This window comes from Cheilinus undulatus, linkage group 16 (assembly GCF_018320785.1).
Source record: "Cheilinus undulatus linkage group 16, ASM1832078v1, whole genome shotgun sequence".
In the NCBI taxonomy this organism is placed as follows: Eukaryota; Metazoa; Chordata; class Actinopteri; order Labriformes; family Labridae; genus Cheilinus; species Cheilinus undulatus.
Genome location: NC_054880.1, coordinates 25,673,403 through 25,696,009, shown reverse-complemented (window position 1 = coordinate 25,696,009; position 22,607 = coordinate 25,673,403). Strand labels below are relative to the sequence as shown.

The 22,607-nt window shown below is 39.0% G+C and overlaps 1 protein-coding gene across 1 annotated transcript in view; it reads right to left on the bottom strand.

The window, feature by feature from the left end:
• thsd7aa (thrombospondin, type I, domain containing 7Aa) overlaps positions 1-22,607 on the bottom strand; it is a 205,390-nt gene that overhangs the window by 25,022 nt on the left and 157,761 nt on the right. The window contains exons 10-20 of the mRNA XM_041808955.1: positions 21,225-21,357; positions 20,926-21,029; positions 16,300-16,494; positions 15,859-16,125; positions 11,301-11,479; positions 11,113-11,118; positions 9,187-9,320; positions 7,479-7,632; positions 5,004-5,145; positions 4,196-4,311; positions 3,998-4,115 (exon numbers count right to left, since the gene is read on the bottom strand). Of these exons, the coding sequence (XP_041664889.1) occupies positions 3,998-4,115; positions 4,196-4,311; positions 5,004-5,145; positions 7,479-7,632; positions 9,187-9,320; positions 11,113-11,118; positions 11,301-11,479; positions 15,859-16,125; positions 16,300-16,494; positions 20,926-21,029; positions 21,225-21,357 (1,548 nt within the window). The remainder of the gene's footprint in view (positions 1-3,997; positions 4,116-4,195; positions 4,312-5,003; positions 5,146-7,478; positions 7,633-9,186; positions 9,321-11,112; positions 11,119-11,300; positions 11,480-15,858; positions 16,126-16,299; positions 16,495-20,925; positions 21,030-21,224; positions 21,358-22,607) is intronic.

Below are 22,607 nucleotides of genomic sequence, written 5' to 3'. Positions count from 1 at the left end.
TAAACTGGCATGGGATGTGCCGGAGCAGTGGTGGACTTATTTTACATCAGTGTGAGAGCAAGAAGATGCTAGATTGAGTAGTGTTCAGCTGATGCCCTGTGACCAGAACTACGGTGCACCAAAAGAAACAAATGCTATGCAATAAATGTGATTCCAGAATATTTAATGCATTGAATCAACTCATAAAGTTCTGATACAAGAGTTTCCTAAAAATCATTGAAAATTAATGAGAACTTATGATGCTCTGGCCAAAGAGTTCTTGATTCAATAAAACTCTAAAAATGTTCATCATGCCTACCTATAAGTAGCCAGTGAAACCTATATCCTCGCTGTCAGGCCCCTCTTCTCATTGTTCGTTAAAAAAATCTGGCATTAATCTTCCTTTTCCTGCAAGCATTGAACCCATTTTATTCTCTTTCAGCAGACTTACACCATGGTGCAATTTGGGGTGTCATCATATGCCCCAGGGTCGTTTTGAATATTTATATTTCTTTGTTGAGTTAAAACCAAACACATGGCTGTCTTTGGTTTCAGGGCAGATTTGAGGAGAGTAGGAGCTCTCTTTACCAAATTCTCTCTGCATTTTAACCAGGGGCCCCTAGGGTGCAGACGTGAAGAAACTCTGAATCGGCGCATTCTCAAGGGAAATGCATGTCGTGTTTACACACTGTAGCACCCAAAACCAATACTACATTTAGGCATAATGACACAAAATAGGAAAGTAGGCATTAAACATTCCAGATCTTTGCATTATGAGGGAGCACTTCAGCTTCAATTTTGATACATAAATGTCAAAGTATGCCCTTTAATGCAGACAATAACACTGAAATTCTTTGATCTGCTTCAAAAAGGCCACTCTCAGAGCTCTAGGTCTTTGCAGAGAGATCGTTAACAACCATTCTTCAAACACAGGAGGGATTCATTGGTGTAATCTCCAGTGCTGTTATTGCCAGGCCCGGTAGAAGTGCACTAAATGTTGAACACCATCAGGAACAAGTCCCAGGGTGGCGATTCCCCAGCAGCAGGTCCCACCAGCTGCCAGCAAACAAACCAACGTGCATGAAACACAGAGGGAGCTGCCAAAATCCTCTGTGACTGTTAAACAATGGGCCCTTTGGAGGAGCCATGCACAGAGTCGATCAGTGAGCGTAACATGCCAATGATGTAACATCAACTTGTTGTATTCCCAACAAACAAAATCCCAAAGTGATCCTGACTCACCGCTTCTGTACAATTAACCTGCCTCTCAAATGGGGAAACACTAGAGGGGGATTTTTTAAAATATGCATTTTAATATATTTGTGCCTAAAAGACTAACACTGGTTTCAGTTTAAAGGTTCTCAACTGATTTAAAAACATGGAAGCCCACAGACAGCTTTGAACAATGTTAAATCAATAAATCTTTTTTTTTTTTGTCTAGCACCAATTCTTAACCAAAGTTATCTCAGGACACTTTACAAACAGGGCAGATCTAGACTGTACTCTCTGTTGTGGCCTATTATAATGAAGACCAGAGTTAACCACCATGAGCACAGCACTAGCCCTGATACAGCAGAGACAAAAACATCCCTAACTATAGGGCAGGACTGTTAAAAAGACCAGACTCATGTTGACAGCTCATTGCTGAAATTGTGCTGGGGTTGGAAAGGGCTAGAAGGAGGGGTAATGGTGGGAGACAGGCAAGAAGAGGAGAGGGACAAGAGAAACAACACAACAAATGAAAGACACATTTATGGCAGTTTCAGCCTTAAACTTTTTTCCGATTTTATAGGAAATTGCCTTAACTTTATTGATGATGTTAACAATATTTTTTTAAAATCAGGAATAATCTCATGCAGCACACTGTGATTAATCCATGTGTTTAATTGTTTTGGCTGTTCTCCATCAGATGAAGAAATGCATGTGATAATGTGAATGAAATGAAATATACATACAGTTCTCCAGTGGATAAGAAAAAGTAGATACTCTTGCAAATGATGATGCAAAGATAAGAAGCAAATGCTCTCCTATTGATAAGCATTAAGATACACTTTGTTGACTTGCAAGAATTGTTAGAAAAATTCTTACATGCTAGTGTTGTTGAGTTGTGGTCATTGGGCATGTTGGATGTGTAGTTCATTATGTCACACTACACAAATGTCTGTCGTTCCTCAAGTAAAATTGTCTTCTTCCCTTATTTTTTTTTACAATCCATAACAAGTTCACATTTCTGTGGTTAACTTTATGTCATAGTCTTTGATCTATCCAGAGTTCCTTATTGTCTTTCAAAATACACACAGTTATAACGGGAACAAACAGGAAGTCAGTGCAAAAACCAAGAATGAAACAAACAGTTTTAAATGAAAAATCATGGAATTTTAAAATGGAGCAAAAAGGTGAGGTTAGTTATGATTATTCAAAAAATATCTGTGGTTAATCACAATTACAATTTTTAGTCTTTTATACAGCCCAAAACAACTGTCATTTCTTCCCCAAAATTTTTAAGGTACAAGGTACAAAACTTAACAAAAATGACCCATTTTAAAAATTTCATAAGGCCTATTAAAGCACTTAACTACAGTTCAATTATTTTTTAAGACACAGAACATTTATTACTTTACACTATGCATTGTTCTGTTCTAATGACTGTCTCAACATTTAGCAAAAATAGTTTCATATCAGATTACTGCTGATCTAATCAATTTATCTTCAGAATGTTTAATTCTTAACAGACTGTAACTGGCATTTACTTTGTTAAAGGTATGATCAACCTACCTTCATTGTGGTTAGAGAGACTTGAAAACAAATAAGTGTAGGAGGTTGTGGCCTTTAAAATCAATTAATGTCAGACCAAGTACCTCACCCACCATTTTTAACTACAAGGCCCTGTAAGAACTTCAATACACCCGGGCTTTGTATTTCTAATCAAAGTCTTCGGCTCCTTATAAATTGCTGCTTTTTTCCCTTCAGAAGATGTGAGTTATTTAAGCCCACAGAAACCAGTCATCTCTCCCAGGTATGATCCTCATGCTGGAGCTGTGTCTCTGCAGGAGGCCGTGACAGTGTTTGGGTGGCTCTGAGATCTGCTGAGCCTGTGTGCGGCCTGTGCCAGCTGTCCCTATCAGTGTTTGGCTACAGAACACACGACACCATGATTATCTATGCATGCAGGTTGGACACATCCAGGAAAATACACCGCCTGATTGATAGCTGCACCTTGCCGCTTCCAGGTATGTTCATTTGCTTGAAATAACAACCCAGCTCATTGTTATTCCTGGCTATGGAACAGAAATTAGCTTCTCCAGGGAAGTTTGTGCTCACAGCCAGCCCGAGATAAAAACCAAACCAAGGAAGGGAAACGAGGAGGGCCTCTCTTCCTCTGGCCTACCTGCTGTTTCTGTGCACAAGGAGAGAAATCCTCCTCGCCTGGGGACAGATTAAGGTTACCACAATAGCTAAAGCCTGTATTGGTTTCATATCTACTGTTTGCTCTCGTTGCCTCTGGCTGCTGCTCCTCTCAAGGACTCGTGGAGAGCAGAGTGCTCCCCGAGCCCCAGAGCACACACTGGTAATGGACCGCCAATCAATGGCCTGATCCTATGGAATTACATGCGAGGACATTATTATCCCCCTCTCGGTTGGTTTAGGGCTATAACAACGTCGTTTCTCACATCATAAAGCGTTTCTGGTTTCCTCCATTACCGTAAAGAAGAGGCTTTCTAGAGCACACAACAGAGAGCAGAGCACTGCAGGCCTACAGTGGTGAAGGTTTACCTAAAGCTATGGAGGTTTATGTTATCAAAGCTCTATGAAGAGGCTGCCGTGTTGGGATTTCATTGGACTGCAATCAAATACCATAATCGTATTTTAAAAGATGAGGGCTGCATGTGAAAATGTGATTTGTTTCCTGATTTCTTGACTCAAATTCTGACTTTATTTTTAGCAAAACTTACCTTTATCTTGATGGTGTGTTATCACCCACAATAAGACCAACTACAAGGGATAAAGATATACACACCTGCTAGTCCACAGGTGTGGGTGCATTCGGACCATGATGACCAATCAGAGAGCTGGCAGTTGACGGGACACTCCACCACACAGGAAGCGTTCATCTGCCACTTCCTCTCCAGGCCCAGCTGTGACAGAACACCAGTCTTCATTTACTCAAAGAAACATAAAAATAATGGATTCTGGTGAAAATGCAGCATAAACTCACCTCTTTGCAGAGCTTGAGGTCGACAGATTTGCCATCGCTGCGCACACAGTCCAACATCCGAGTTTTGATGCCGACTCCACAAACCGCCCGGTCGCTGAGTTGGCATGTGCTCCAATCTGAGGTAAGAAAACGTATCATATCGGATGAGAGTTAAACTTTAATCTCTGATCATTTGTGCTAACTGCAGAGGACATCTGTTTCTTTAATCCTGTAAAGTTAAACTTCCAAGACAAATTACCAAATATATTTCAGCTCAAACCAAAGACATGTTTGGTACAAAAACTGAGACTGAAATAAGGTGTGACGGGAAAACAGCCTGAAGGACTATTAACGCCTGCATCTTGTGCAACCTGACAGAGCTTGAGCAGTTTTGCAAAGAATAATGGAGTAAATTTGTAGTGTTGAGATGTGCAAGCCTGACTGAGACCTATCCACACATCCTCAGTGCTGTGATTGAAGTCAAAGGTGCATCTACTAAATACTGACTTGAAGGCATGAATATTTATGAAATCACTTTTTATTACATTCAATATTTTCCTTTTATAGACATTACTTTGTAGAAATCTGTTTTAATTTTGACATTAAAAAGATTTTTCTGTAAAAAGTATTTTTGTCCAAAAAGCCAAATTATATCGACCATGACTGATTTATAAAAGCAATAAAAGGGTAAAACATCCAAGGGGGTGAATACTTTTGATAGGCACTATAAATAATGTTTTTTTTTTTTGCAGTTCATATAATCAGCATAACTTTATGTCATACTTGAAGATCTTCAGATCTGAAAGCTGCATGTAAAGCTGAGTCTCACCAGTGATGTTGTAGGAGTAGTGGAAACAGTTGCTGTTGAGTTTGCACGGCTCCGTCTCTTTGGTTGGAGGACATTCCTTCTCCTCTCCAGGCTGTCGGAGCGGGTAGGCACTCCTCACCCGCGTGCTGTTCTCGCTGCACGGCTGAAAAACAAAAGAAAGGATCAGGATTTAATCACTGAAACAGATGCATGTTCACACAGAGCCTTTTATCATTTTCTAGAACAGATTAAAACTTTCAAGCCAATTCCTGGAAAGTAAAGCGGTTTAGTTTGGTGTCAGGTCATGTAGAGGGAAAGTCATGAACAGAAAAAGCTGAACAGGTCAGAACCTGAGTATAGAAGCTAACCCTGATAGAAAAAAGTGACAAGAAGAAGTTTTGATCGAGTGCAGAGCTAATATTGGAAAAGTTGTCAACTTTGCACACAAAGGAAAAGAATGGGTAAAATATCGCCTGATGCAGCACAGCAGTGGGGTTCACAAAGAGCTCTATGAACAATAACTTACAGGTGTGCTATTCCTGTACCTCCACCATGTGAAGATATATTTGCCGAAATTCAACACATTTTTTTGTGTGTATTTTTGAGCTGGGAAGAGGAGAAAACAAACAGAATATTTTAGTGGCACTTCTCTGCTCTGTTAATCCAGTCAGAACCCTGATGAATATAAGATCAGAATGAAAACTTTCAGTGCCTATGAATAATTAGTGTTTTGACGTGTCGTCTCGATACGAGAAATTAAACCAAGAGAGTCAGCTGATCCGTGAGCAGAAATGACTTCTATCCAAGCTGTCGGAAGAGCAGAATTTGGAAAGCACACTGTGAGTTCAGTATTACTACTGGCAAGTGACGTGTGTCATGCCAAGGACTGCAGAGCTGGTTGGCAGGCTGGTTTTAGTATCTTGGAGGCTCCAGACCTTGTCTTTTACTTTCTCTAATCAGCTCCAGTTTAATGGTCACTATCACATACAGTCAAAATTTACCATAAATGTTTTCATCTAGGTTATTTGAAGATGACACCCCAACACAGTAAAATAAAAGAGAAACAGATGAGGAAAGAGGAGAACGATCAGAATGCCAAAGTTTTGTTTTGTTTGCAGCTGTGCCAACTGTTCAAATTGGTAAAATAAGCAATCTTGAGCTTCTTTTGAGTTTGAGAAAGTTTAAAAAGCTCAAGGAAAAAACAGTGGCAGTCCTGGATTAGAAGCCTCTGTTTAAAGTCTGGTAGAGTCTGGTTTGGTTCAGTAGAGTTTGTCACAGTAAACCCTAATCTTGCTTGTGTTTCCACAGCTGATGTCTGTCCAGCCTCACTCGCTGTGATGGGAAATCAGCCTCTTTTTTAGAGATCCGGAACATTGGGCTCAGCTCAGTGATAAAACTGGCCTTTAGGCTCCCAAACTGCTCCTTATTTATAACCAATTTGACTTTTAAATGTGGATTCAATCATGACAAAAATTTAAGAAAAGTGTATGGAAGGGAGCTGGCTCTCAAATGGGAGCCAGCTCCTGTCATTCATACAGAAGAGTCCCCTCATAGGACTGGATTGTTCATAAATGACACATCATTGGGTGGTCACTTACCTCACAAGGTTTATTTGTAACACTATTCACATTTCCATTAAAAGCCTGTTCATGGCAAAATAAGGGAGAGAAGTGGTTAAAGAGGTTTGGCTAGCCTTTTACCTCAGTACAAGACTCCTCTAGACTCTTGTCTCTAGCAATGTGGATGTAACAAAACCTGACAATTCCAGGCCTGTATTAGAGCTGCCATTTTTTAGTATAATTTTGAAAAGGTTGTTTTAAACCAGTAAGATGATTTCATTAATTCCAGCATTTTGTATGAGAGTTATCAATCTGGTTTAAGAAAACATCCCAGTACTGAAACAGCTCTAGTTCACACTGTTAATAACCCCAGGTTCAACATGGATAATAAATTACCCTCTGTTTTAGTTTCTTGGACCTGAGGGCAGCCTTTGATACAGTAGACCATGCCATTCTTTTAAATAGACTATGTAACTATATTGGCATCTCTGTCACTGTTTAAAACTGGTGTAAATCTTATCTTACAGTCAGAGAGGTTTATTTGAATTTTTGGAATCACTAATATAAATTTCATGAAATGAAATGTGGTGTTCCCCAAGGTTCCATTTTAGGCCCTACACTTTTTAATCTGTTTTTAATATGTTACCTGTGGGAGATGTCGTCACTCAGCTTAATGTTGCCATGTCTCCTGATGACAAAGGGCTGCTTAATGCCCTTTTAAAACTGTTTAAAACTGTTTAGATGTAAAATCTTGGATGGCAGAGTATATTTTACAGCTCAACCAGGACAAAAGCTTTAACAGACTAACTTTCCTCCATTCACATTGATTCCTTAATGCTCTTTTTCATTTCCTTGTAAACTAGTGACTTCATTTGTAGACGACGAACCCATGTATGGGCTTATTACTGGAATGGAATAGAATAAATAACATTCTTACCAGTGGACAAGGACTCCAGGCCCCCCAGTCTGATAACACACAGTCCTCAGGACAGGGCAGCCTGCTGTTTCTGGCTCCTAAAGGCATCTCCTCAGGGTCACACAGGTAGTCCTCCACCTGCTCTGACGGCCCGTCAATAGTGTTCAGCATACATCTAAAATCAGAGAAAACATTACAAATTTTGGGATATTTTTAAAGAGGGGTTAAATGATTTAGAGGCAGACACATCTGGCAGCAGATGGTCTGACTGACTTTTTTGATTGTGGGCAATTTTGACAAATATCTTGTCTTTTACTTTCATGTCTTTCAAAATTTGAATAGTTTATCTCTGCATGACTGTCCATTGTTTGTCAGAAACTTTCATTGTCCTGGCCAGAGCACTGTTGAAAGAAATTCCAATTGGGGTTCCTGAAAAAAGTAAGGTTAACCAAAAAATTGAAAGCTTCCAACAAATGTTAAATTCATTGCATCATTGGATACTAATCAGTGATAAAGGTAATGAGAACTATAGCCTGGTTGAATGCCATAGAGGTATACAATTGCCAAAAGCATAGTGATGGATCAAGCTATGAAATGTTGACTGTGACCTCATATTATACAAGGTCTCAGTGACCTTTGACCTCCAAATTTTAATCACACCCTTAGGTCCAAGAGTAGGTGTGTGCCAAATTTGACAAAAATCTCTCAATGCATTCTTGAAATACTGTGCTGGAAAGATGTAAAGTCTAAAGAAAACCCTGTGAGGCATTCTGGGATGAACATGAGATCCAGTGATCTTGACCCCTGACCTTTGACCCCAAAAATCTGAATGGTTGTGCACGGATGAACAGACAGCCCAAAAAACATATCAAGTTTGGCCCTGATATGCTGGAAAAAAGTTTTATTCTTAGAAGTATTCAACATACATCTTGATTGAAAGCTATGTTTTTATTAAGTAATGGCTGCGAAGAATCCTAACAAATTATGATCTTTAAAATAAAATAACATCGCATCTTCAAACGACTTCAGAAACATCAGAGACAAAAGTGGAGTAGCAAAGGGCTGCTGAGGTTCAGACGGCTCTGATCATGGTGTGGATGACAGCCAGTTTCTCCTCTGATGTTTATGTTTATAAAAACATCAGAGGACATTTTTAAGTAAGCACTAATTTGATAAATCTACCATTTAAAATGAATCTATTCTCAGCTGAATAACTCAAATCAACTCAAGTTTCACAGTCATGGTTTGGCTGTCTTCAGTCAGCCATCATTTGTTTGAAGTTGAATTGAAGTTGGACTCTTAAAGTTAAAGAAATGAAAAATGCATTCTTTATTCTAAAGCCTGCAGGGAACCCTAACGAATACCATATGTAAGTTTATGAGAAAATAGGCCAAGCTACCATCCGTTATAGCACCTATTCTAATGTAAAGACAAAGCTGTGAGAAAACTGGAAGTTGGCAAGCTGCCATGACTGCAGTAGCTTCTCACTTTGACATTTCAATGAAAGTTGACCAAAGAAGTGATGATGCCAAGAATTTACTGGGATATGTACTGTATCTATCCCAAGCTGATGCATGTAGCCTAATCTTTCAAAAAAACACATCAGCCAAAAACTCAAGCCACATTGGGCTCAATGGGCTAAAGGTCCACAGTGAGTCAGAGCTGGAGATTGGTTTGGGATGAAGTTAGATCAATGAAGAACGAGTTAAAACAGGATTACTGATCTTACCTGACTTTCCTTGTCTGAACTCCTTCACCACAGTTGTCCTTCAGGTCCACGTTGCTGACCTTCCACACACTCCATGGCTCGGCCACCCAGACGTACTGCCCACAGTCACTGAGGCAAGGCACCACCTCATACACCTGATACAGTAATACAAACATTATGGGTCCATTCATAGACAGGAAGAATTTAGCTTTGCAAAAAGCAAACAAGAACCAGAAAAGCGTTGATTATGGGATAAGAAGTGGTAAACAAGTGATCAATAAGATGTAAACTGGTGGCATGTTAGTAGCAACCAGTAAATAAAAGTGAGTCAGTGGTAATAAAAAAGAAAGGCAAACAAGTGGTAATTAAGAGGTTAGCAAGTGGTATAAAGTGTGCAATAAGTGGTCAAAAAAGGTCAATAAAAGGTAGTGGTACACATAAAACTAATGGCAAATAAGTGGTAAATAAATGGTTTAAAAAATTAATAAAGCAGTGGTAAAGTGAAAGTAGAAAAGAAGCCATAAAAACAGTCACTAAGCAGATTTTAAGTTGCCAAGGAGGGGTCAAAAAGTAGTGGCAAACAAATGCTGCATATGGTGAAAAAGTGGTCGATAAATGTAAAATTAGTGTTCAACAAGCTATTAATAATATGATCAATAAGTTGTCAATAAATGGTAAATAAGCAGTCATTTAAGGCGCAGTATGTAATGTTTAGCCAAGTAGCATTTAGCAAAGCAAACTTGGTGAAAACTGGGACATGATATTTATAAGTACCTCTCTAAATAAGTGTTAAATCACCCGAAAATCTAAATTGTATTATCCTTATAAATTTAGAATAAGCCTTTTATTCATGCATGGGGAGGTCCACTCCATGGACTCTGCCATCTTGGATTTTTGCATCTTGCATATTTTTACAGTACCACAGAAGGGGCCAACTGATACTAAAACAACTTTATATATTCAGCTGATTAAACAAAAACTAATTTGGATAGGCCTGCTTGTAGACATTATGTCTCATTTTTGCAAAGTTTGTTCCACTAAATGCTACTGGGCTAAAAACCACACACTGCACCTTTAAGTGGTGAATTTTGACAGTGGTAAACTAATGGCAGACGTGCAGTCATAGAGTGGTTAAAATAATGTGGTAAACTGCTAAATGAGTGGTAAATCAGTGGGAAAAAATGTTAAAAAGTGGTAAACAAATGATTTATGAGCATTAACTAAGTGGGCTCAATAAAAAGTTAATAAAGGGCACATCAATGATCAGCAAGAGGTAGTGGTAACTTTGGGGCAAACAGGTATTAAGCACCAAATCAATGTTAAAGTAAGAAGGTTAACAAGCAGATGTAAGAAATTAGAAAGTAGTTAAAGGAAAACGAATGGCAATAAAGTGATAAATTAGCAGAAAATAAGTGGTAACTACTAGTTGAATTAGGGGTTATTAGGGTCAGAAGCCATGGTCAGTAAGGGGTCAACAAGTGGTTAGTAAAGGGTTGTAATTGGTCAGAGTAAGTGACAAACACTGACATTTTTGTTCAGGTCTGTAACGCCCCATTATGTAATAATGCCCCATTATGTAATACTATGATACATTTTCACTTCATTATTTAATAACGCCGCATTTTGTACTAATCTGCCACATTTTGTAATAAATTCTTGAACGCAATATGTAATTAACTTTGCTGCATTATGTAATGCGTTCCTACATATTGCATCAGTAATTACAAAATGCAGGTGTTGCACTTTTTTATCAATAAAATGTAAGTCATTCAATCTAAATTCAGTCAAAAAAGTCTATTTTGGAGACCTTCATGACTAAAAGCAGGATAAAAACATGATTCTACAATATGATGACATTAACTGCCCTAATGTTTATTACAAAAATGGTACAGCACTATCATAAAAGTACTAACGAAGCAGTAAAGACATATAAGACAGCAAACTTACTTGAGCCTTTGATTGAAATCAGCACATCAAAGTGGGGAAAGAAAAAACAAAAAAAAAGGTCATTTGAGTTATTGTATTCAGGAAAAACACTTGAAATAAAAATCATCTTTATCATTAGTAAACATCTTAGGTAGGAAATCAAGCCTGAGATTAAAATTTATCCCAGTGTAAGATGAGACATCTCCCACCTGGTTGACGTGGTCGAGTTTAGGACAAGGTCTGCCTCCGTTGTAAGGTTTCTCCCTAAGCCACTTAGAGCGAACTTTGACCCCGCTACCACACGACTTGCTGCAGCGTGACCAGTTGGACCACTCGCTCAATTTACAGTCAGACGGGCACGGGATGATGCAAGCCTCCTCAATGTATCCTGTAACCGATCAGATGGAAACAAATCAGATTCAGTACTGGTCCTGGATCCCTTAACAAGACCATGAGCTGAAACAGATAGAGTATAGCCTTCTTAATAAGGCAAATTATTTTGGCTCAATCCCAGTACATTCTTTGCCTCTGCCACTAAGTCCTAACCCTGGACTTGCACATTCAAGTTTAGCAGTAGGGTGTCTTGTTGGAATGGGGAGGGGGTGCCATAGGGCTACATGGTCCTGTAAACAGACAATTTCTACAGGCAGTCTTCAAGCTAATTGTTATGGAAACTGTCCCAGAATAACTTGGGTATTTTCTGTAAGATTAGAGCACTGAAAAGATGCATGCTTGGATAAAAATCCCCACAGTCCATTAAAGGCACTCAACTGGCAGCAACAATTCTTGTCTATTTCTTTCTTTTTGACACTTGCTACATTTGTGAGGGCATGTACAGTAGATAGGATTCCCAATTTAAAAGTCTGACTGGAAATCTAAACTCCAAGCACCATCAAACTTCTCTCAACTTGTCTCAAATTTTCCTCAAGCATGAAAGAATTCTGGCTCTAACTCAATTCAGTCCTCTCTTTGACCCCTGCTAAAGCCCAAACCCAGAATCATTCCCAGCTTTAAAACATAAGAAGGATATCACAAAGAAGATCCAGGCAATTACCATATAACCCCGACAATACACTCTAGCAGCAGAGAGCCAGTCAAAGTCGTCTTAGGTAGAAAGACTGCAAACAGCAGCACCAACTCTGAGGCCAGTTTCTCTTCTCCAGTTACAGCCAGTTAGAATCAAGCAGCCCCATACTGGGAGGAGAGCTGCAGCTCACAATGAGAGGGTTTCTCAATGAGAAAACACAGACACGCCGATTCCCCCGAGTGCTTTGATGTGTTCTGTATTTTCCCTGAGCTGACATGTGAAGTACGACAGCACTGTGATTCTTAATTCCCTTTTCTCCCTCTGCTGGAATCGACTTTTGAATGTTAACACAGCTCACCACAAAGTGCCCTCACAGATAAAACATCCCAGAGTCACCGTGGATTATTGTTGAATTTATTTTACACTTTGACTTTCTAACACACAGAACTGACTCCAGGTCAAACAAGATCAATGGACAAGTTTGATTTCCTTTTGCCAAAAACTTCAACAACATTACAGGGTTACAGTAAAATTGTTGTCTGGTGACGCTTTCAGGTTAGGCACAACTAATCCTACCACACATCTGCTCCCTCCTTCTCCACTAGGCTGCTTTTAAATCAGGATTCCCTTTTGAATGAGTGAAAGATACACAAAACAATCCTAATTGTTGCCATTTTTACTTTTTCCTGGTACTGAAAATTTTTGCAATGATTACAAAAATAAACCCATGGGACTCAGTGTGTATGGACTGTTTATGTTTACCATTATATGGGTTATGGATCTGAAATGCATCCAGATCTGAAAAAACATTGGAAATTAATGGAGAAAAACACACTTGGCCTAAACTAGGAATTATGACAATATGAAAGATGTTAGTGAGCTTCCCAAACTTATTTTCCACACTTTGCTCACTTACAACATAAATGCAGGTGATCACGACGAGGGATGCAAGATATTATCGGTGTGATTTCAGTGTCCACTGATATAAAAAATTCTGCTGATATTTACAACAAATACATCAGCTTTAAATATCAGCTGGATGCTCAAATGATTTTATGGATTTTTTGGCAGGACCAGCAGACTGACATCAGCTGTAGTCTTTGTCTTTGTTCCTCGTCATTATTTAAACTTTAAAGTTTGTTTAAGGGTCTAATTCTTTTTTAACCCTTCAACTTCACAGGATTTAAGTTTTAGGTCTGAAATGATGTGAATATCAGTTCCAATATTAGCTGAAATGAATCTGTAAATATTGGCTTATTGGTTATTGGCAAAAATCCAATAACCCTAATCAAGATGTGTATTGTGTGAAACCCAGTGGTCCAGTTAATTTGGGTTTCTTCGTACAAAAATTGTTAGAATAGATTACTTCTTCATTCTGCAGAGAGATGTCAAGGTAGGACAATGCTGATAAGTACTCATGAATTATGCTTGAGGCCACCTCTCCAAGCGGACTCAGGATATGCTTGTGCTCACAATGATGAAATAAACCCAACTTCAAGGTCAAATGTACTCAGTTTCGGGGCTAGGCCCCTAATGTGAAATCATCCTCAGTATTTCACTGAGTTACAGCATGAAAAGTTGGTGTCTTTGGCAAACTTTCTCCAGTACAACTAAAAATAAGACTGCAACAGAGACAAAAGTGTCCCATTTAAGAGTTTCTCTCCTTTGAAATGCTCAAGATGCATTTCATCCAACAAATCTATTTTTACTAACATAGATTGTTTGTGAATTCCAAAGCAACCTACATAAGTCTTATGAAATAGTTTCATAAGTTCCTACTCTGTAATTTCTTTAGTTTAGGCTGAAGTGGGAGACAAGACACATAAGGACAGTTTTGACTGATTTTGGACATTATACTCCTTCATATAGGCTAGTCAATTCAGCCAGAATGTAAGACAACTGTAGACCGTAGTAATAATCCCACAGACATGAGGTCTCACAGAAACTCGTGACCAAATGTAACTTACTCAACATTCCATAGCACAGCTTTATTTATGTTTTCTGCCATGTTTTTGAGCTGTAACATCCATTTGGTGGCACTGTCGGATGCTGCCTAAGCTAATCAAACAAGTTTGATATTTTTGATTGAAAATGAAGGAGGCCTGACTGAGAGAGGTAAAACAATCTAAACAACACAACACACTTGAAGGATATTTGGGCAAATAATCGGGTTGTGTCAAGCCTCAAAATTGGGAAACGCCAGCCGAGTCGTTGGGAGCCAAAATCAGGGCTTAAATGGTTTAGTGTGAGTCAACGATGGGCCAGTAAACTATCTTTTTTTAGTGATTATGGTGGGTTAACATAAGGATATTTTTTTAAAATGGGAATAAATTACTTAACTTTCTTAGTACACAGACCCATACAATCATTTCATGTAAAATCCAGTGTAATTATTTACTAGTGTAACCCAGTGAATGGGGTTGACTTGATTGGCCAATATTTAGCATTTAGCATTTTGCCAATTATCTGTATTCTTTTTTATCCAACAATTTCTAATAAAATAATCACTTAAAAAGTGACCCACATTGGCTCCACTGTGAAGTGTGTTCTCCCCTTTGGCTCTGATTCCACTCCCCACAGTCCCACTTAATCTCCTGCTTACAAAACTGTCTGATATGGTTAACATCACATGTATAATAGCCAATCAGCAATGAAACCTATACCCCCACCCGTCATGGTGTATTGCAAGGTAAGGCAACTTTTTACCATCTTTTCTCCCTCATTAGATCTGAATACTTTTAAAGAAAACAGTGGTATGCTGTTATGTAAATGATCTGGTTTGAAAGTTAGAGACTAGGGGACACAGGCAGAGAGATTTGTCGAATTTGCTGTGGGTCTGTATTCACAACTATCAAATGTCCCTGGGCAAGGAGCTCAACTACTCTACAAGTAACTCGCATGAATGCAACCTCCTTATAGCAAAAACAGATGGTAGCAAAAGAGCTACATAGCTTCACAGATGTGGACTTTAGTGAACACCAAGTTTTATTCCTCTCTGCAAAACCCTCTGAAATAGATGCAGTCTTTCTTCTATTCTGGATTTTATGGTAACTCAAGTTGAGATAATCTATCTTTTCCTCAACAGCAGCCAGTCTAACAGCACAGTCTTGAAGTAGGCAGACAGCTGAACCATCACTTTGACCCAGAAATGTCTGCAATAGTATCATCCAAAAAAACTTGGCCAACATAAGCCAACTTTAGTCATAACATTAGTCAACATTAGCTCATACCAAGTCAAATAAAGCTACAGTATAACAGCAAAACTCCTCCAGGAACGTATGAAGAAATAGCTTTTGTTTGTATGCTTTACTTTATATGCTTTGACAGGGTAAGACAGGGTTAGGCCAAGTTCAACCTCCTAACGCACTGGCCATCATTTGTCAGATAATTAGCCCCTGGGGTCTGACAGCCAATAGTTTGGATTTTACTGTGTTGACAGCAGATATTCAGATCATTAAGCCTGGAGTTCCTTTCTCATTCAAAAGCCAACTAGAGTGGACAGGCTTTGAACTGGCATCCCATATGTATCCAGAAATGTGCTCAGTTAAAAGCTACATTATCTGATGATGGCCGATGGGTTCCAGGATCATCAGATAACAACTGGAAATCAAAGAAACAAGACTATAGAATTTGGATTTTGCGGTCTCTCAGAGAGGAAAAAAGTTTCCACTGTGTTTGCTCAAGCTCACAATTTGTAGTTTCGTTCCTGAGGTGTTTGCTGCTTATTTTAACATGCTTACCATGGCTGTTGCATCGAGACGTCTCCACAATGCGGTTGTCCTGGTCGTAGCACACCATGGCCTGGTAGCGGTAACCCTGGCCACACTCCTTGATGTCACCTTGGACCTTCATGCTGAGTTGACCCTCCACTCGTCCGCCCTCAGGTAGGACACAGTCTGACCAGTTCCCCACGGGCTGGGCATTGTATTTGTTGCATGGACAATACTGGGTCTCACTCAAAGGATACATCTGGCTGTTTTTGCACTGGTCACGCTTTTTACTTTTACCTACATTGGACAAAAAAAATGTACATAAGAATAAAACTTGAAAATAACTGGGTATTGGCCTTGAGGAAGGCAGACATGAACTTCCCACCAAACAAAAAACACTAACAGTTTTTCACAACCACTGACCTTATTCTAAAGCTTAATTTCCACTGAAACTGAAAGTCTGTCTCTCACCTATGAGCATTCTCTTGCGCGTCCTGACGCCCACGCAATCAGCTGAGCACGGAGAAAACTTGGACCAGCTGCTGAGTTGACAGTCTTCCTGGCAGGGTAGCTGGCATGGCTGTGTGAGAGGCGGCATGGAGCTGGCAAACTTAAGACAAGTTTCAATGTCTGCCTGCCCACCATCCTGCTTCCGGCATGAGACAGCTATAGGGGAAAGAGGGTTGGAGTTTTAGCAAGAGGATATCCATGTTTTCATAGTATATTGTTGGGTCTGACACTTGAGTCCAAGCCCACATACTAACTGTTTATTTTCCACATAGTAGAAGTAGAAATTCAAACTTGGCCAGAACTACTGCCTGTATTTATACTCCTCTGTAAGGCCTATTATAACTGGACAGTGATGTAGTGGTGGGTCGGGAAGAAGGTCTGGGGTGGCTTCTGTTGTAAACCTTATTTCTACTTGTGTAGGTGCATGCTTGTACTAAAATTTGATTCAAAGAGCTAGTTAAGTGTCATCTTGCTAACCACTGTTGTGGTTCTAGTGTTGAACCACTCCTGAACCACAGACGTCATCTGCTTCTCACCTGGGCTAAGGAGAAAATGAACCAAACTGTTGCTCAGCAATCCAAAGTCCTGTTTTAATCAAATAGTTCACTTTGTGTGAGATAAATCTAGAATACATAGAAGTTTGAGTTTTTGAATCAAATCACGGCAAAAATGAACTTTTCATGATATTCTTTTTTTTTTGTTTGATGTACCTGTTTATGAATGAATCAATAAATTCCTGTTCCAGCTTGCAGGGGCAGAGCCAAGCACAGAGTCACAATCACATGCCCTTTGATCTGCTCTTGAATTAAGTTTTAAAACATGTATCAGTGGGTTTCAGATTATATTATTATGCATACTTTGAAAGAAGACCTCCAAAATGTGCCCTGTCAGCTCAGCAGCCCCTTGATGTTGAATGTTTGATCAAGTCAAGGTTCACTGTAGGACTGGCACGCAGACCCATAGGAGATGGTGGATGATAAGGTGGCTTTGGCCTTCTGCTGGTTGTATTGAGTGAGTGGGTAAATTGTAAGAGGGTTGTATTGAATTGTGTCTCTCGGGCTCTGAGTATACGGTTACAGGTAATAGTACATAATGACAAGAGGCTCCCCAAGATGGAGGAGCAGGATGCTCATCACTGAAATCAGATAATGGTATCTGTCTCTGACACTTTAATAGGAGTCTGAGAGTGTGTGTCCTGATAGCAAGTCAGCCGTCTGACTCCCACCCAGGTCACTGATGTCAGTGCTACTCTCAGCAAAAAGTCTGAAAGGGGTAGACATCTTTTGTTTAGAGACTGTCCAGTTGTTGGTAAAGGTAAAATAGAGAACTGTGCTTCTGTAATTAAAAAAATACCACATCATTGCATATTTTACACTTTTTCACCATATCTACTCAGCATCCTTGTAGCCTTTGCACTCCTTGTAACCCCATTAACTTGACTTACATACATTAATTGAATGCCCAGTTAGGGCCTCTACATTTTAATATTTTTTAGATATGTATCTAAAGTTTAATTCCAGTACATTGAGAGCTAACCAGAGTAAAATTCTTGTTTGTGTAAGCATACATGGCCAATAAAGATGATTCTCATTCTAATTCTGAACATTTCCAACAGTTGTCAAAGCCAGAGAAACTTCTTAACTTTAATATAATTGTAGTATGATGTGTCTTGTCATGGCTGCTATGAAAAACACCATTTGTTCACTGATGCAGTGGAAACACTGTATTTACATGACAGACTGCTACAGATTGAAGCATGTAGGCTACTAGAAGCTGCTGTTCTGTTTCTGTATCTCATTCATGTTTTGTGCAGCTTACTTGTGATTTTTCATTGTAATTTTCTTACATAGCTGAATATTTGATCACTAAAGCACCCTGAGAAACTCTATTCCCCAAAGCTTCTACCCCTAACCTCCATAATGGCGTAGCTTTATTAGAAATTACCAGGTCAAGTAGAGACCAGACCCACTGAATTGAGGACCTTGTTCAATAAAAACTTAACTCCATAAGGTGTAGAATCATCCCTGAAGGATTTCTGACTGGCTTGTGGTGTTAACCAGGAAGGCCACTTTTAACAGCTTTTCTCCATCAGTAATTGAAGTTCATCCCATTCACAACCTGCAGCAATTAATTAAGAGCCTGGCGTCAGCAACACTGGTTTTGGTAGTGAAATTCACCATTCAAATCCTCCGTAGACATTTAAAAAAAATCCTTACTACAACATTTTTTATGCATGAACCAGGCTAACTAGCTACCTGACAACTCATGACTATAAGAAATTTGATTGAACAAAAACAGTGTTGAGGAATGGAGGAAGAGGTAACTGTTCATGTTTCTTTACAAGGAGGAAGGAACTACAGTCCATTGCAATTCATTTTGATTGTTGTTTAGGATTGTTTTTCTTTATTGTATTGTTTACATTTGAAATGACAATGTTGAAAAATATTGTAGTTTGCACATTTATTGTTTCATACTTAACCTCTGGCCCCACCAATCAGAAATGTTACTGTGACATGCAAGGATTGTGGGTAATGTAGTATTTTTTGGCTGAGATTGTGAATAAACTCTGTTTTTCTTAACTAGAGGTTGATATCTTATGAACTTTTGTCTTCTAAAGGAGCATATATCACACTCAAGTAGCTTTTGGTGAGTCTAACTTGGATATTTTTTAATAATATAGCTGGTAATCAAATCCACTATGGAGAAAATGAATGGGAATTTTACTTCCAGAAACACACCTTTGAGCTGCTAACCTCTGACCTCTAGACTGATATCTCATTTGACCATCTTGCACTTTCCTTACTCAGTCTACAATAGCCAATGAGGGCTTGAGTTGAAGGGAGATGCCTGCCCCTCTTGTGATGTCACCAGCCCCAGCCATGTAAGGACTGGCATGCTGCCAAAAACATGAAAAAAGTTAAATAATGTCTCTAGTAAAGTAAATGAGTGTAGGATCATATGGAAATGTAAAATTAGATTATCAGATTAGTGTCACTTTTTCCATAGACACCAAGATACTGCCTGTATGTTGAAGTGTTCAGTAGCAGCCTTTTTTATTGTAGGTTATACAACCATGGTCACCAGGTTTCCTTTTGGAGGTCTCCAGTTTGAAAACACCTGGACTTTTCCCTCCTAAAAATATATCTAAGACACTAATTTTCAGTTTGATCATATCAACTTTGAACCTCAACTACTTAAGGCCTTGTGCTTTGGTCCTGTTGAGTTTTCCAACCAATACCTCCCAGCTGTAGTCATCACTATAAAAACTCTTTACTCACTACCAGTAGCATCTATAGTGAGTCTGATGGGTATGTCCAGATAGATGTTTTTGACTATACTTGTAAAGCCGCCATCTTTCCAAAGGAGCATGCCCCCTAAGTCTCATTCCATCAGGGGATCTAAAATCCTGGCATAGAATATAATCAAGAAATAATCAAAATTAGCTTTACTTTCAGGAAATCTTGTATTTATGCTGACATTTGGAAACATTTCATCTTAGTTTTATCTTCAAGGCATCTGCTGGTTGATTTCTATGAATTATTTGCTAGATCTGCATAATAATTAAGACACTTGGACATGGATTTCCATTTTAATTTGGATTGTTGCACATGCTACAATATTGTGCATTTACTGGATTTTTTCAGTGAAGAAGACATCAGTGATTTCTTTTACCCTTAAGCTTGAAACCTTACAAAACTACAGTGAATAGTTTGGCTGCAAACCATAATGCCCTTTTGGGAGAATAAGGGATCCAATCCAATCCAATCCAATCCCAAAAACAGAGTCCATACAAGCTCAAGCACAAAGACCTGGTTATATACATAAACCACTTAGCTCCCACTGATGTAATCAAACTAACATTTAGTGAGATATGAGGCACTTTGTCCAACATATGTGCAACAGCGACAATGCCTAAAGGTTACTGAAAAACCCAACTGCTGACTGAATAAATGACCTTAGATATCTGTTGACCTTCCTAGCCTTAGTGAACTTCAGCTGTGTTGGCAGAAGTCTTAACTCTGCATGCAGAGGTTGGTGAGGGTCTTCCAGGATGGTTTTTGCTTTCTTACTTGAAAACCACGGCCAACATCATTCAAATCAATGCCAAAAATCTTCTGGCAAAGTTTGAAAATATTTCTAGTATACTGTCATACATCTGAGATATCTACACTTGAAACAGATGTGACCTTTTAACACAACATCTGGAAATATTAAGTCTACCAGTCTGGCAGTCTTTTGTCTGTACAGGTTATGTTTTTCTCATCTTGCACCATAATTTTATAAATTCTGATAGATTTGTTGAACCTAATCCCTAACATTCCAATTTCTCCTCTTAGTCTTATATCATTAACAGCTAGATCACAGTTAAATTCACCCCTCAGGTGCAGCTTTGATACAGCTCCCTCGTTCCAGGCTTCAGCAAAATGAGTAGGTCGATGGAGGGATCCCCATTTAAACCTTCTCTCTGATGCCTTTTTATGATGACTGCTCATAGTTACGTTGCTGTTTCTGGTCTGTTTTCCATAAAGCTCATACAGAGAGGAAAATGAACGCTTGTGTATTTTGTTTGTTAGTGTTACTTCTCACCCCGGATCTGTAAACCAGGTCCACAGGTCTCCTGAGCTCCTGGACTATCCTGACGAACAGACCATGGAACCAGCTGGCATCGACGCCACTTATGAGTTTTCCATCTAGACACAAATTTATACAGGAATTAGAAGATTCAAATTCTGTTTGTCATTTTCCTCATGTGTCTGCATGCATAAAAAGAGGAAATGCTATTAAGGTGCAAATATATTTTGAAACAAAGTAATGCAAAATTGATATTAATTTACAAGAAAAAGTGAGTGATATGTGCAGATATTCATGTTATCATGACATTTTACCTGTATCCTTGGCAGACAGAAGGAGCCTCACAATCTCTCTCCTGGGTCAGAACGTCAGGGCAATCTTGTCCCCCATTGGCTGGTGACTGGATGACGATCCGTTTCCTGTACTGCTTCTTCTTGATGTTACCACCTGAGCAAAGGCACAAGAAGACTCAAATAAGTACTACTTTTAGCAAAATAGTTAAAAAATCAGATAAGTTATTTGAAAAAATCCAAAAGCTTTTGCTTGAGCCCATATTTCAAAGAACTTTAAAACTGAAGATATCCTATGTCTGTTCTGTGTTTTTTAATCCTGGATGTAATGTAGGCCAGTTCATTTCTTCTGTAACACATCTCTTCACTCCCCCTCTGCTGAATCTCCCCACTTCAAGGAGACGATAATACAATCAAAAGGAATATTGAATAGCATCACATCATCTCCTCCGTGGTATCTGATACATCTCCATGGGTGGGAGAGGTTATTGATTTTACAGGAAGTCTGCAGCTATATCTGGACCATCACATCAGAATGCTGTTCTCACAAGGCCAAAGCCGTGGAGGTTTCTGCTGGAGGATTGTTTATCAAGAATGGAGATGATACAGATTACGGAAAAAAAGTGACAGTTAATGTCATCATACAGAAAAAGAGCTTTCAAATGCTAAATGTCTAAGAATTATCATGGTATAGCTACCAAGCACTGAACTTCATAATGGCAGGTTTATCTTGTTTCTTGCAGGTTAGCTTGGTTGTAAGTAGAGCAAAACCACCAAGTAGGGATGCACGATATTGGATCTGATGTGCTAATATTTACAAACTCATTTTATGAAATGCCAATATTGATACCCACATATGGTTGTGGTTCAGTTGATCAAATTCTGTCAGGTTTCATATGGATTGGGCATAAACAGCCCAGCCATAAATTCTCTAATGGATTTAGGTCTTGGCTTTGACTCGGCCACTCCAGAACATTCATCTTGTTGTCTTAAACCATGTCTGTGTAGCTTTTGTTGTATGGTTCGGGCCATTGCCTTGCTAAATTGTCTCCTAAACTGTAGTCCTCTTGCAGACTGAATAAGATTGTCCACCAGGATGTACCTAATTTTGCCACATTAATATCACCCTCTACCCTTACAAGCCATCTAGGGCTGACTGCTGAGAAGCATCCCCACAGTATGATGCTGCCACCACCTGCTCCACAGTGGAGATGGTGTGTTTGCGATTATGTGCAGTCTAGACATACTTTAATGTATTAACTTTAATGATTTTACAGCTTAATGTCACTGTTGTTTACACCAGCTGTTGATAAAAAATGTAAGCTAGTTGAATTTTATAACATTATCACAACTTTCCTCTTCATTGCTGTTTGTGAATTAACGGCTGTTTACTTTTTTAACCATTAA